At 39.9% G+C, this 15,866-nt stretch overlaps 1 protein-coding gene across 3 annotated transcripts in view; it reads left to right on the top strand.

The window, feature by feature from the left end:
* Positions 1-15,866, top strand: part of si:dkey-192l18.9 (F-box/LRR-repeat protein 7) — a 37,722-nt gene that overhangs the window by 18,585 nt on the left and 3,271 nt on the right. For 2 of the 3 annotated variants that reach the window (XM_047158230.2, XM_017479640.3), the window contains one exon: positions 14,618-15,241. In XM_047158230.2, the coding sequence (XP_047014186.1) occupies positions 14,632-15,241 (610 nt within the window). In that variant the 5' untranslated portion in view covers positions 14,618-14,631. The remainder of the gene's footprint in view (positions 1-14,617; positions 15,242-15,866) is intronic. The other variant, XM_053683750.1, reaches the window with a different exon arrangement.

Genomic DNA, 15,866 nt, shown 5'->3' with positions numbered 1-15,866 from the left:
ACTACATATCCAAACCTCGTCCATTTTAGAATTTGGGCTTCTCTGTCCAAGAAGAAACCTTATTACAAGTTTTATTACATTTTGCCTCATATTATTAGCAAGCACATGGTGTGTGGGTGGTGTGTGACATGAGTGCGTGCAATGTTTAAGGAGACATATACTTTCTCTTAGGGAACTGTGATTCCACATGGTCTTGTTCATTCATTCAGTCATCTTTAGTAACCACTTTGTCCTGCTCAGGGTCACAAAAGTACTCTGATCTCATGGATATCAAACAATTGCAAACACAACACAGGTTTATCAAAAAAAACGTTGTTAAATGTAGGTGTGTTATAATTATTGGCACCCCTATGAATTCATATGAGAAAAAAATATATTTGAAGTATATTCCCAGTGATATTTTAATTTTTTAGTACACCTGGGTGACTAGGAACAGGAAATTGTTCAACCATGACATCCTATTTCACAGGGGTATAACTATGAGGTAACACATTGGCCAAATTCCCTTAGTTATTCATAACAATGGGTAAGACCAAGGAATATAGCTGTGATGTGTGGAAAAAGGTTGTTGAGCTTCACAAAATGGGAAGTGGCTATAAGAAAATAGCACAAGCATTGAAAATGTCCATTTTCCACTATCGGGGAAATAATTAAGAAGTTCCAGTCAACTGGAAATGTTCTGATCAACCTGGAATTGGACGCATGTCTATATTGTCTCAGTGCACTGTGAAGAGAAGGTTTGTGTGGCCAAATCTCCAAGGATCACAGCTGGAGAATTGCAGAAGTTAGTTGTGTCTTGGGGTCAGAAAATCTCCAAAACTACCATCCGAAGTCACTTACATCACCACAAGTTGTTTGGAAGCGTTTCAAGAAAAAAGTTTGCCCTTCACTACTGGGCCTTCAAATGGGATTGGGTTCTATGGTCAGATGAAACCAAAATAGAGCTTTTCGGCAATGAACACCAGAGGTGGTTTTGGTGCACACAGAGAGGTAGCCGTATGGAAAAGTACCTCATGCCCACGGTTAAATATGGTGGTGGATCTTTAATGTTTTTGGGGCATTTTTTTGGTTTTCTGCCAGAGGACCTGGACATTTTGTTAGGATACATGGCATCATGAACTCTATCAAATATCAACAGATATTAAATGAAAATCTGACTGCCTTTCCCAGAAAGCTTAAAATGGGCCATAGTTGGATCTTCCAGCAGGACAATGATCCAAAACATACAAAAAATGACATAAAAATCAACATAAAAATGGTTTACTGACCACAAAATCAAAGTCCTGCCATGACCGTCCCAGTCCCCTGACCTGAAACCCATAGAAAACCTGTGGGGTGAACAGAAGAGGAGAGTCCACCAGCATGGACCTTGAAATTTGAAGCATCTGGAGAGATTCTGTATGGAGAAACGGTCTCAGATCCCTTTCCATGTATTCTCCAACCTCATCAGGCATCATAGGAGAAGACTCAGAGCTGTTATCTTGGCAAAGGGAGGTAGCACAAAGTATTGCTGCATACTTATATTTAACAATTTATTTTTATAAACATGTGTTTTGTTTGCAGTTGTTTGATATCCATGGAAGCAGAGTATTTTTGTGAATTTTTTTAAACAAATGATCAAAAGGTTAAACAATAAAGACAATTTTTCACAGCCTTCTTTGCTCATATTTAAAAAGGGTGCCAAAATTAGTGGAGGGCACTGTAGTTTTATTTGATCTGTTTTGTTCCTGTCACCCTTTGAACACCCTCTCAACACCCCCCAAGCCAACTGACATAACACGTTTTCATGTGTATTTTACATTTCCAGACTTTTGAGATCAACTTTGGCACGCAGTGCACTAAAATCCAATTCAGATTTCATGACAGTTATCAGGGTATAATGTGCCTCGGTTTTTCCTTATACAAGAGTTTAGAGAAAAGTGCTTAAGATGTATACCAATCTTGACAGTATGCTGCTCACAGAACACAGCAGACCCAGGGTATGAGTGCATGCGAACTTTTTTCATTTGTGCATGTGCCCTTACCATGGTGGATAAACAGTAACATAAAACTTTCAAAACAAATCACGTCACAGCTTTTCAGCTCACTGCTTTCTGCTCAGCTTTAGGCTGCACACACATACAAACACACACACACACACACACACACACACACACACACACACACACACACACACACACACAAAAACTCAGCTCACTCTCTTGGGTAATCTAGTGAGTAGCTATCTAAGGCATTAATCAGCTTTGCCTTAGAAACACATCTGAGAACTTGAAACACAACTAGTAAAATCTTGCTTTAGAGGAAAAAAAAAAACTCTGGCATGTGGGTCTCAAAATGACATGAGGTTGCTGAAAAGAACCCCAAATCAAGGACTGCTCTGGGGAGACATTAAAGGCAACCTGAAATCAAAACTGAGAGGAGAATGTGGGGATCTGTAAGCCTTTGCAGCACTCATGGTGGGGATGTTTTTTGTTTGTTTTTGTGCTGTCTCCAGCAAGAAGTCAGAAGGCAAACTGTGATTGCGCACTCTCAGTCTGGATGCTGTCCTCCTTCTCCAGTAAGTGGGCATGAAAGCTCTTTTGTGTGGTCACTGTGATCTAGGCCTTTTGCGTACTGAATGTAATATTGGATCTTGAATAGACGAGTGTCAGTGCCATGTGGATGGGTTGTGGTGTCTTAGTGGTTATGGTTCTGAGCTGGTGTTCTGATCTGAACATCTATCAGGTGTCATAAAGAAGAGGTTCTCTGGCTTGCTTATTTGGGATCTACATCCAGTTTACTGTAAATCTGATTTTATGCTTGACTGCCTATGTGGAGTTTTTGTGCATGTTCTCCACATGTTTGTGTGGGTTTCCTCCAGGTTCTCTGATGTCCTCCCACCTCCTAACATACTGGGAGGTATACTATTGGCTATGATGAATTGCCACCTAGATGTCAGTGTTTGTGTGCATAGTGAACTGCAATGGACTGGCATAGCATCTGGGGTGTGTTCCCAACTCACACCCAATGTTCCCAGATCCCAGACTCCTGAATGGGCTCCAGATCCACTGAAACCCTGACCAGGACTGTTTTGTAACAGTGGTTATAGTTAAAAGGGCTGTACAAATGAAGTTGAATTTGAATTGAATTCAAATCCCAAGACTGCAAGAGAACCACTTACTGTTTGCTAAGCATTAACCCTTAATTGCTTGAAATGTATTTGGTTTCAGTTGGAAATTGAGTTGGATAAACATGACTGCAAGTGAGTAGCTATATATTTAGTGGTCTGAGTTTCCACTTATTTACACAAACGCTGTCGGATGTTTTGGTGAACATTGGGAGAACTGTGTTTATCTATAGGCTATTTCTGTGTCATATTTGTCTGTATGTTACAATTAATCTACAGCCCCACCTCTTACCTTTCTTGTGGATTTATTTAATGCTCCCTCTTGACTTTTTGACTGAGTTTTGTGACAGATTTATAAATCCACATATTTTATATGCCAGTTTCTTTGGCCTGATTTGGGCAGCACAGTGGGTTTTTTTTCATCACAGTGTCACACCATTTTTCAGTCACACATTTCATTTCCCCTTCATCTTATTGTGAAGAAGTGACGTCCAGTGTTGTTTTTGCCAGTGAGAGTTCAGCAGCAAGTGGCAAAAAGTTTCTCACATCCTTTTGTGCGCATGGATACTCTTTGGCAGAATGTAGTGTATGAAAAAGCCAGATGGAAAGGAACTCGTCACTAGCGAGCTGGCATGAACCTGATGGTTTGACTGTCTAGCCAAGCAGTACTGCAATAGATAGTTGGCATGAGTGCAGACGTTTGCACTTACAACATGGGAGAATTTTGAGGTTGGGTGTGGGGGGGTTGGGGGGGGGGGTTTAGGGGAGTCGGTGGTTCATCTAAGCCCATCAGCCCACAGCTGCTCCATGCTGTACAGTTCCACTGGTTTTGTACAGCGCACTGGCTCAGTGACAATACAAAAGGGTCTTTCATTTTAAAAATATCCTCCCCTGTACATCATCTTCAACTTATGTACTAATTAGACCTGACGATGGTTCCTTTTTTATTGCCTTATTAGATGAAGCAAGAGCATTCTTGGAAGAATATCTTTATTCTTTTGAAAAGAAAAACACTATGGGCCATATTCAAAGTTGAGTTGAACATGCATAGAGAAGAGGTTCTATGAAATTAATTTCTGGACAGTTGCTCGGACAGTTGCACGCAAAACACGCTCAAAGAGTTCAACAAAACCAGGTTCATGTCTCGTGTCTATTTTGTTCATTTATTTATTCTTTATATCTTCAGTGACTGTTCTATCTTTGTAGGGTTCATGATGGACCATGGATTATGATGGACACACACACACACACACACACTTTTTCACACCTTGGAGCAGTTTAGCATAGCCATTTCACCTACTGGCAGGTTTCTGAGAGAAGGGAGGAAGCCAGAGAACCCCGAGGAAACCCATGAGGACATGGTGAGAACATGCGACTACAGAGAGTAACCTGAGTTCAGGATCGAACCAGGGAGCCTGAAGTCAGCATTGCTACCTGCCCAATCTTAGTTATTCATGATTCTAAACTTGAACATAAACTTGTGCAGTATTAGTATATCAAACCATCCATCCATCCAGTTTCCATACCGCTTATCCTACACAGGGTCGTGGGGGAGCCTTGAGCCTATTCCAGGGAACTCGGGGGACACCCTGGACGTAGTGCCAACCTGTCGCAGGGCACAATCCAATCAATGCCTACAGTGCATGTCTTTGGACTTGGGGAGGAAATCGGAGTACCCGTGGAAACCCCTTGAAGCACAGGGAGAACATACAAGCTCGTGGGAATCAACCCCCCAGTGCCAGAGGTGCGAGGCAAACATGCTAGCCACTAAGCCAGTGTACCCCCCTATATCAAGCCACTAGTTTGATCTAAACAGACACACAAAACACTTGAATCTGTGATTTAAGGGCAGTATGAAATTTAAATTTTAAATTAAACACAAACGAATGAAACAATATATCAGTCTCAATATATTCAGCTACTTTTAAATGTATATTTGAATCTTTTTCTTCTTCTCATTTGTTTATTAGGCTATTCAGTAGAATTAGTTTATTTTAACAATCTGAATTAGCCATGAAAATGAAATTAAGCGCTGTGTTAGCCATCTGGATGTGGATAATTTCATCCACGTAACTATTGACGTACCTCAAGAACTTAAGTTTCCGATTAAAGTCTCTAACTTGGCCCCATATTTTGGGAATAAGATTTAAATGTCAAAACACTACTGAAATATGCTTCAAACACACAAAGTTTCAGATGCACATTTCTTTCGATATTTCTGAAATAGACATTAGGCTTACATATTTGCTTTTCCCACCATTGTCCATTTAATATCATATTCAGTAACACATTAATGGGGTGTGATCCATTATCTTCAGCTTTATGAGTTACATCTCAAATCACTGAAATATAGTAGCTAACGATTGCTCTGTAGGGACGTTCGTTCATGAGAGCAAATGCTGATCCCTGCAGGTTTGTCAATCACTGGCAAATAGTGGCAGCCAAAATACCTTGCTGTGGTTACCCACTTGAAATGCAGAAGGTTTTCTTTCACATGTATTTTTCCTCTCTTTTATGTGCTCCATCCAAACCAAAGTCCAGATGTTTAACTTGGGTTTTTTTTTTCTTTGATATCTCAAACATGTGGATTCCTCGACCATGTGCAGCTACTAGCGGTTCATGTCAAGGTCAGACTGCTGGAAGAGATATGAGTCTCATTATATGCTCACAAACAGCAGTCTGATTAAATATAAACAACATCCATATTAAGAATAATTCTGCAATTCTGATCGGGTCATGTTAGATTGGTAACATCATATTTGTAGCATGTCTTGATTCCGATAACCTTTCCATAATACGTACACATTCTTTCCCCCAATGTACCAGTTCTGTTTGGTCTGAGATATCTTGGCTCCTCTTTCATGTTTTGTCTCATATGTGTGTTCAGTTGCTTTGGCTCCCCTTTTCTGTTTAACTCTTGAGTGTATATTAGTTTTGGTATGAAGATTAGTTTATGATTTGATTTCCTATTCGGTCTAAAGAGATAATCAGTCTTGGATATAAATCCCAAATCTAATTCTCCACACACTACAAATCCAGTGGGTACAGTTAAACTTTAATATGTTCTGGCTTCAGAGAGATGCTGGGAAAAGATTCAGTGCTTCTTCGCTGTTAGGTTTTAGTCATATTTAATAAACGACTGAAACTGCTGAAGATGTAATTTCCTTTTTAAACTGTAGTTGCTATGTTCTGATATCAAAAGTGCTGAATCCAGTATACATGCCATCAATTTAACTGTATGACTTTTTTAATCCCAGAAGGATAATTGGTTTTATATAATCTTCTTGGACAAAAAATTAATCGCATATGTCATTTTATTCCCTAACACTTGCTGACTTGCAGCACCAATCCTGCCAGTGTCTTGTCTTCCTTTCCGTTTTAGCCTACTCTTCCACTGATTGGGCGCAGCTTCAATTTGTTGCTGCCTATATCTGTGTTTTTATCAGTATTTTATGGGCTTGAGGTTACAGGTCACACTCAAAGTGTCCCAGTGTAGCACCATGCTGGTTGAACCAGTTACCAATTGGCACCTTCCAGCTTAAAACTTTTATCTTGGTTCGTTTCGCCATGCAATTCAGCAAAGTTTGTTCATTTGCTCTAGATAGAACAACCATTGCACAAAACAGAGCTCTACTATTCTCCCTTATTTCCTGTGAACAATAACCATAGACACCGTACCGCATAAGTAACCGCACCCACATTAAATCTCTATAGAAATAAAAGTGGAGAAACAATGCTGGAAGTTGTGAATGAATTTTAAAATGACCCAAATGCTCGCTTGTAGTGACCTGGAACAAATTTGTCTCAAACAAATGTTTACAATTATATACTGAATATAAAATTTCCGCTTACTAAACAAACAATGACTAAATGTATGAAATGAACAAATGAATGGGGTCTTATTATGACTGGTTCTGCATTAGAGAGCATTTATCTAGACTGATTTTCACACACAAGTGTCTTAAAGGTTGCTCCCGGCAGAAGAACCGGAACATAGCTGCAACTAATTATTTAACCAGCCATTAATATTGTGGGTTTACTTTTCACTTTGGGAGGACACACTGTATTCTTGCAGCTTAATATGTTTAAAGGTTTATACTTAACAGTAGTTCTTTTTCTCAGGACTTGGGCTGGAGTACAAATGTGCAGTAGATCAGTAATTCAGAATGCAGGTCATCGTTCATAAACATCCACTAGGAAAATGTCTGCTACATTGTTCCTTTCAAAATTGGTCAAAAATATGATGAGTGAGAATCTCTAAGCCCCCCAAATTGAGTCCTATTTCATTAATAATCATGCAGCTCTATTTCCAGTTGTCATCAGGGAATGTCAGTGTTATTTTCTGCTTGGACATGAAGCACAGAAGAACTTACCATCTGGTTTTATGTTTTAAGTAAAATTCATCCAGGTGTGCAGAGTATTGACAAGGCATGCAGCTAATATTTTGTCAGGGAACTTATATTGACCATCTGGTCTCATTACATTACATTCATTCATTATCTGGTGTCATCCAGAAGATGATGGGTTTCCCTTTGAGTCTGGTTCCTCTCAAGGTTTCTTCCTCTTGCCACTTCAGGGAGTTTTTCCTCATCACTGTCACCTCTGCCTTGCTCATTAGGGATACATTTAAAATTTTATATCCAGATTACTGTAAAGCTGCTTTACAATAGAAAAAATAGAACAACTACAGCATGTGCTCTATGAATTAAAAGGCCAGTACAATTAAAATACTTAATAATAAACAAATGTAACTGAAGTCTCAGTCGTCATGATTTTCCTGTAATAACGTTGATTCCTGTGATTTCCTGTGATAACTTTTTTGACCTCACTTTATCTACACGTACACGTCTACACTAAGCTTCTCAAAAAAGAAAGAAAGGGGGGAAAAACAGCCACTTAGTCCCAGAATAGAGCTAAAGAAAACACGCCCAAAGTCAGTCTTGATCTAGATGTTCCTGCCAGCTGTGATAGAAGATGGAGTACAAGTAGGTGGGCTAATTATCTCCTTTCTGATTAGATGACTATGAACCGTTGCCTAGTCAGCGACACATGTACACTAATTAGTGTTTTTGGAAACTGCTTTTTGGCCACCCTGAGTTGAATGGATAAATCCCAAGTTCAAGTACAGTCTGTTGATTAGGAAGTAGTGATCCATTGGTTGGGAATTGGTGCGGAGTACTTAATTCAGGTCGTTCTTTTCTAAGAGAATGTTGAGTAGCATTAGTTACAAAGAGGTTAATATGGTTTACCTTGGATAGACTATGGGACAAAGCTGACCAGGGTTTTTCATTTGCATTGGTCTGGTTTTTCATTATCACTGGGCCTGCAAAATATAAAATAGAGACTACAGGATTAAATCTTATTTATAGATCAGTGTTTAAGCTTGCATACCCCATGGTTGTTGTGTGTAAAAAATAAATGATAATCTACAGAGCCAAAGAATGCATACAAGATAAATAACAATTGAGAGTGCATCCTTCAAAAACAGACTTGTCAAGGATGGTTTGCAGACAGATCCAAGCACAGAGTCTTTCATTACTTGGGAAACACACAAGAACAATGATTAGGGCTATGTAACAAACACAAAGTATATAAATACAGGATACACAGGAACATGGCATTTAACTAAACTAAACTAAACTAAACTAAACTAACATGGATACAGTAACCAACGACACTACTTACAACAAACACTAGACGAAGTGTGTTATACAATCGTGACTTAAATACTAGTGCATAAACATGGTTCAGGTGTTCATGATCATGTGACTTGGTGTGTGACATGAACATGTGATGTGCAGTGGGTGCTGTAGCCCCGCGCCACAACTGGCGCTAACTTGACATTACAATGTAAGGGGGAGAAAATTAAAAATAATTTGAAATGAAAGAGGTGAAAGATTATATCTTAACATACACTATTTGATCAATTGTGTTACTCGTAATAATGAAGGAACTACACCTACGTCACTAAGGCCGTGATTTACTTTAAATTGTGCAAGCGGATCCATTAACAGAATTGCATCTTTTACATGAGCAAAATAGCACATTTTGTGTTAGCTTCCTAAAAAGGTTCTTCTTGAAACCTTTTTCTGATAGACAAACACTCAGTTGTATGGTTGTACATAGAACTGACAAACCCACAAGAGTTCCTAAGTTTCTAAGAGTGCACAAGGCAGTGTCAATGCAACCTGATTACTTTTGATCCAGCAATGAGATTTAAGAAGCCTGAAAGTCACTTTGGGAACGCCAATTACTTACGTGAATTAATGCCTATTTCTGCCAGTTTAGAACCAATAAAATGGAATAAAATAATCAGAACTTTCATTTTTCAAAATCATGACTGTGTTACCTCAGTAAAGGTTCATTCACTGCACATTCACACATCCAGTCCCAATTTAAAGGAAAACTCCACCCTGAATGACTCGCTTATTAATAATTATAATTAACGTACAATCTTCAGTGACATCAAAGATTTATTTTGTAATGAAATTCTGAGTTTCCTACCATCGATGCTGTTGATTGTGGTGTCAGTGGGAATTCACCCTTGCTTCATCTCCTAAAGAGAGTGATGCGGCAGCACTTTAATCATTTAGTCTATCCAACTTCTACACTGTACATATAGGTATAAGCTTCTAAAGATTCAACTTTCACGCTAATACCTCTGTCAAAGCCATCATGCTTTGACATCATCTCATAGATCACGAACTAGCCGAGCCAAAGCTCTGCCGTAACTCAGCACAACACTGTTGTATAGCTACTTTGCACGCTGAAACTTTAAGTCCAGTGTTTGTTGTCTCAACTATTTCTACCCAGGATTTTCTCATTAATAATGCGTTGAACGTTGCTGGAAATTGGTGAGTGAAAAAAGAAACTTTTTTTAGGAGCTAACAATAAAACTTTACCGTTATCTCTTAAAATACTATTACTATTACTACTATTAACCACCATTGTAACTGCACTGGAAATGTTCTGCTATGATACCAGAGTAGCACATAACCAATTTCTTCTCATGAGAATAACAGAAATACAGCACCAACCAATAAATTAACACCACAATCGCTAAGTACATCACAGATATTTTAATATAAACATGTTTAATGTGGTTTCCTTTAAACAGAGTGTTTGAACTCTTTAAAAATTCATTCACATTTGACAAACCATGTAGAGAATCATATATAAGACACAACGTCAGCTTCTGTTATTATGTTTTATAATTCAGTCGGGCTAGATTGCGTGTTGTATATGGACTTGTGTTTAGAGTAAATGTTATTTGGCCAAGCAGAATAAACTGGCCGTGACTGTACGTGCATTTAAACACTGGATATGAGCCAATGTCTGCTTCAATATATATATAAAGTCTGAGGATAAACACATGGACTGTTGGACACAATGGCCATCTTGAAGTCTTTTATGCAGGAATGACAAGCATGAAACCCATGGCAAATGTGGTCACTTGTAGCTTTTTAAATGCAGCTTCAGGGAGAGTGGTGCCGAAATGTGACAGTTAGCATGGAAAGGACTCATTTCACAACGGTAGAAATGAACTTGCCTCTCCAGGGGTCAATTCCAGCTGTGTATAATGTGTTGAAGGTGCTACGTTCTACAAATTCACTGGGAATGGCTACATAGTGAGACCACCCACGACTAAGATCCCGGTTGAAGAGGGACTGGTGCAATGAGCATGGATTGACCTAATCCCTCTTCTCTCCTGTTTCAATCTTCCGCCTTTTCTGCAGCTTTCGCTTTCATACTGATGCTGATTGTGTCCTGGGGCAAATTCATGTGCAGGTTCTTTCTGTGTGTGGTAACAAATCCAGTCTTCTTGGGATAGAGTAGTGGGAGAATTAATTGAATTTCCTCTTTATTGCGTGAGCTCTTCATTGATAGTTTGACCGTGAACTGTCACACAGTGGACATCGAGTGTTGTAATCAAGTGATAATCTAGGACATTTTTCAATTTATGGATTTTATAATAGTTGTAATTATTCAGTCCAGAAAGGTTCTGCTCTTTGCTGAAAAGGATTTCAGTACATACAGTGATCAGAAACAAACAAACATCTTTGAAAAACACACACTGGGCCTGATTTATTATATTTATCTTTTATTAAAGTTGTGTGTAAATGTCCTCGCAGGCCAAACCAAACAAAACATTTCCATGAGATTTGCCAAAATTTCGGTAATGCTGATTTTTTTCATGCTCATGTGCAAATGTTGATAAATTCCAATCACCTGTAAAGTATGTGTGTTTAAGGCACAGCTAATTTGCATTTAGTGACGCCCACAAAACTTCATAAAAGGCAAAGCTCACAGAGCTGAACACAAGAAAATGAAGACTAAATGGTAAATGGTCTGCAGTTTTATAGCGCTGTGTATACACTGTGTCTCATTCACCCATTCACACACACGCTTACACACCAATGGTAGTAGCCCTACCATGCAAGGTGTAAAACTTGCCATCGGGAGCAACTTGGGGTTCAGTGTCTTGCCCAAGGACACTTCGGTATGTGGAGTCGTGAGGGCTGGGAATAGAACCGCCAACCCTATAATTAGTGGACAACCCGCTCGACCACCTGAGCCACAGCCGCCCCAACAATGAAACAATGAACGAGACTAAACAATGACAGAGACCTATATCCATCAATCCATGCATCCACCCATCCATTTTCTACACCGCTTGTCCTGGTGAGGGTCGCAGTGGCAGCATACTAAGTAGGCAGACCAGACCTCCCTTTCTCCAGCGACCGATTCCTGCTCCTACTGGGGGATTCCCAGGCGTTCCCAGGCCAGCCGAGAGATATAATCCCTCCAGCTTGTCCCGGGTCATCCTCATGGTCTCCGCCCAGTGGCGTTCCCGGTAGAGCTGCACAGGCAGCCTCCCAGGTGGCATCCTTCCTTACCATATGCCCGAACAGGCATAAATGTGACGTGTGCTAAATCTTCCAGTAACTGTAGCTTAGCCATTATAATGTGCCATTTCTTTTGTCCTAAATGAATGACTAGTCTTATTTATCTTAATTTTGGATAACTTTTGGATTGCTTTCATTCAAGTTATTAACATGAATTGACTGAATTTCATAATTTTTTTTATTTAAATGGTGTGTGTAATTGAAATAAATAAGCTGTTTAAACTTGACAATGTTCTCATATAAAATTCCAGTAACTCATACCAAATATATATGAATTGAAGCCGATCAGTCGAGGTTCATAGTATTGAGTCTTCTTATACAAAATTTACAGAAACTCAGGAGCTGTTTTAGGATGCATACGTTTTTCCAATCTAACTGGATTATCATGAATACTATAGTTCTTGTTTAAATGCCCTTGTGAACTATTTATTAGTAAATTCATTCATATCCAGTTTGATAAATGAGGCCCAATGTGTGTGAAAGACATATGGCTGAATAAAATCTGGTGTCCCTAGCCAAAGTCATCTCTACGTTTTTCATTAGTCTAAAAGGAATAAAGCAAAGTGAGCTAAGGTTAGACAAATATTTCCACTGGAGCGCACCATATTGTCATTGTACTAAAACCAGTTTATGATTACGTCTGTCAGAGGAACAGTTAAAATGATTTTTTTTTAAATGTAATTTTTCATCTTTTTTAATAACCCCATGCTAATCGATTCATTTGAAGCTACAATGGTCATGGGACACAGACATGTCTAGACTGAAAATGAATTTCAGCGAATGTGTATTTTATTATATTCCAAGATAAATAATTTTACAAAAAAAAAAAAAAATTGGCATCAGGGGTTTAAAACTATACAGACATGCAATAATAGATTACACACAGCTAATTTGTTTTCATTTGTCTCATAATACTCTCTAGATAGTACTGAGTATATCCCTGGTTTGTCTCTGTGTGTCAGAGAGATCGTTGGACGGTTGGTTAGTTTTCAGAAAGCTGTCTGCTGTCCCAGAGAAGACATTTTGCCCCCTGGAGAGAGAATCTGTGTATGTCATCATGACCTGGCCACCAATCAACATGGTCTTGGGTCACGTCTGGAATACAAATCTACATGACATACTGTATGCATACACACATACACACACACACACACACACACACACACACCATCATCACAGAGATTTACAAGGCAGAGAAACAGGAGGATTTGTGTGTCATTTATGCTTAAAAATGTTCAGGAGACAATCCGTCTGTCCATGGTGATGCATAAATCTACAAGACGGCCACTCAGACTGCCACAGTCATAAAACTATCTCTAAGTGCTCACTTGCACTTATGAATTCACCCAGCAGTGTGAGAAATAAAGACTGGAATATTCATTACATGCAAAGTCATATATGAGACTGCTCATTACAAAATTTTAACATGAAAATCTGACACTAATTTCTCGACTGAGAAAAGGAACATGAGGTAGGTCTACAGCTGTATGAATGTTTTCCTCATGCAGTCCTGTGACCAGAATATGGCAGAGCAGCGGGAAATTTGATGGGCTGTTGGGCTTGGTGTTATGGATGCCTCACTAATTCCTCCAGACTGATCCTGATTCCTTACCAAAAGACCTTGAGGAGCCCAGGTGCAATAATAAAGATATTTCCTGTACAAAAAGGCATATCACATTTAAACCCTCATTTCCTCAGCAGGATCATCTCCCAAAACTCTGCAAATGGAGCAGTTTATTGTGGGTTTGTGGAAACAGGGACTATGCATGTACAAGTCAGACTTTGGGAGGGGTTTTTGCCTTAATGATATTTTTGGTGTATGAAGAAACAGAAAGGAAGGCAGGAACAGATTATAAGAATTTTCTCAATTTAGCCAATTTAGTATATCTTCTTCTCTAAGTAAAAACGTAGCGTTCAGATATTACACAGATAGATCTTTGCCTTGACGTTTGACTAAAGATTCTTATCTGAGACCAAGGAATGATCGTTTAATACCCATATATATTATAGTTCATTATTGCTCGGTGTAAAGCCTTGTACATGGGATTTCTGTTAGCACTTGAGAAGAGCTTGCTGGATTTGAATGCCAGTTGAATCAGATAAACAGTGATGTTAACGCAGACTGAGAGACCCCATCTCACGCCATTGGTGTTGATGAGATCCAGCCAAGCAATCACTGGTTACTACATATGTTTGCTCTCTATCTCTGCAATCAGTCACATCTGCTGATAGTACGACTTTCAGTGTTTACACCGACCAAGCATGAAACACCACGCATGCCAACTTATGTCTTCCCTTTGAACGCACTGATCAGACAATTTAAGATAAAAGTGACACTTGATCAGCACAAAATTGATAGCTGTGGAAATGCCCTCCAGTCGTGGTCTGAAAGCTTTAGTGAAATTGTTGAGTGTTCATTTGAGCATTTGATGACATCTGGTAAACCACGCTGAAATGATTACACATGATCAGTTAATCAGACTGCGTTTCACAGTTCAAGTTATGGTTTACATTACATTTGAATAGATTAGTATGTGTTGATCAAAGCTTAGGTAGTAATAATAAGTGTTAACAACTCTGTTTCATTCTTTCTTTCTCTCTCCAGACTCAGACCTGAGCATGAGGACACATAGCACCCCAAGTCCTGCTCTCATCCTGAACTTGAGTCCTTCTCATCTTTCTCCTCAAACTCTCCCCAATGGTCATGAGTCTCCATCCTCATCCCCATCTTCATCTTCATCCCCCACCATTCCTAGAGAAACTGTCGCTATAGTCCATGCTCCTCCAGGAAGCTGCAAAAAGGCCTCCAAATCTCACTCCTCTTCACTCGTTGAATTTATTCCAGACCCTGTCGTGTTACAGATCTTCGCTCACCTGTCCACGCCGCAGCTGTGTCGCTGTGCCCGAGTGTGTCGCCGCTGGTACAGCCTGGCCTGGGACCCCCGTCTCTGGAGAACCATCCGACTTAGCGGAGAGTTGCTCCATGCTGACAGAGCCCTGAAGGTCCTCACTCAGCGCCTGTGCCAGGACACCCCCAATGTCTGTCTCACTCTGGAGATGGTGGTGGCGAGCGGATGCCCAAGGCTGTCTGATCGTGGCCTGCGTGTGCTAGGTCAGTGCTGTCCTGAGCTACGACACCTTGAGGTGGCAGGCTGTTACAACGTTTCAAACGAGGCGGTATTTGACGTCGTGTCCCGCTGTCCTAACCTTGAGCACCTGGATGTCTCAGGTAAGAAAAGCAGCATGGAGTCATAACAATTGACACCAAGGAACTCTACTTCTTCACACCACCTCACTGCTCCAGGGTCCCCAGTTCGATCCTGAGCTTGGGTTTCTAGTCTAGGCAGAGTTTTGCATGTTCTTTCCATATCCGTGTGGGTTTCTTCCAGGTTCTCTGGTTTCTCTGGTTTCCTGCCTCCAAAAACATGCCAGTAGGTCAATTTGCTAAACTAAATTGCCTCAAGATATGAATATGTGTGTCCATCCTGCCCTGGGATGGACTAATGTCCTATCCAGGGTGTATTCCCACTCCTGGGATGGACTCGGGATCCACCATGTCCTGATCAGGATTAAGTGTTTACTAAAGATGAATGAATGAATGTTAAGGTTGTTTGTTTTTTTAGAGGGAACAATGTGTATTTCATGTTGTGTAATAGTTAGACATGTGGTGTGGATGATTCCCCAACATGGCTTAGTTGACACACTGAACTTATCAACATATAATCTATATTTCATGGTGCCGAATCGCTGCCATCATCCATCAAGCTGCACGCTGTTGGATTTGCTGGGAGAGTAATTCATAGCAGTGCTGCTTTGCTCAGAAAGCTGGGAAAAGCATTAAAGAATTTGGGAAT

This window comes from Ictalurus punctatus, chromosome 1 (assembly GCF_001660625.3).
Source record: "Ictalurus punctatus breed USDA103 chromosome 1, Coco_2.0, whole genome shotgun sequence".
In the NCBI taxonomy this organism is placed as follows: Eukaryota; Metazoa; Chordata; class Actinopteri; order Siluriformes; family Ictaluridae; genus Ictalurus; species Ictalurus punctatus.
Note: the sequence above shows the minus strand (reverse complement) of the source record. Positions and strands in the feature narration are given on the sequence as shown.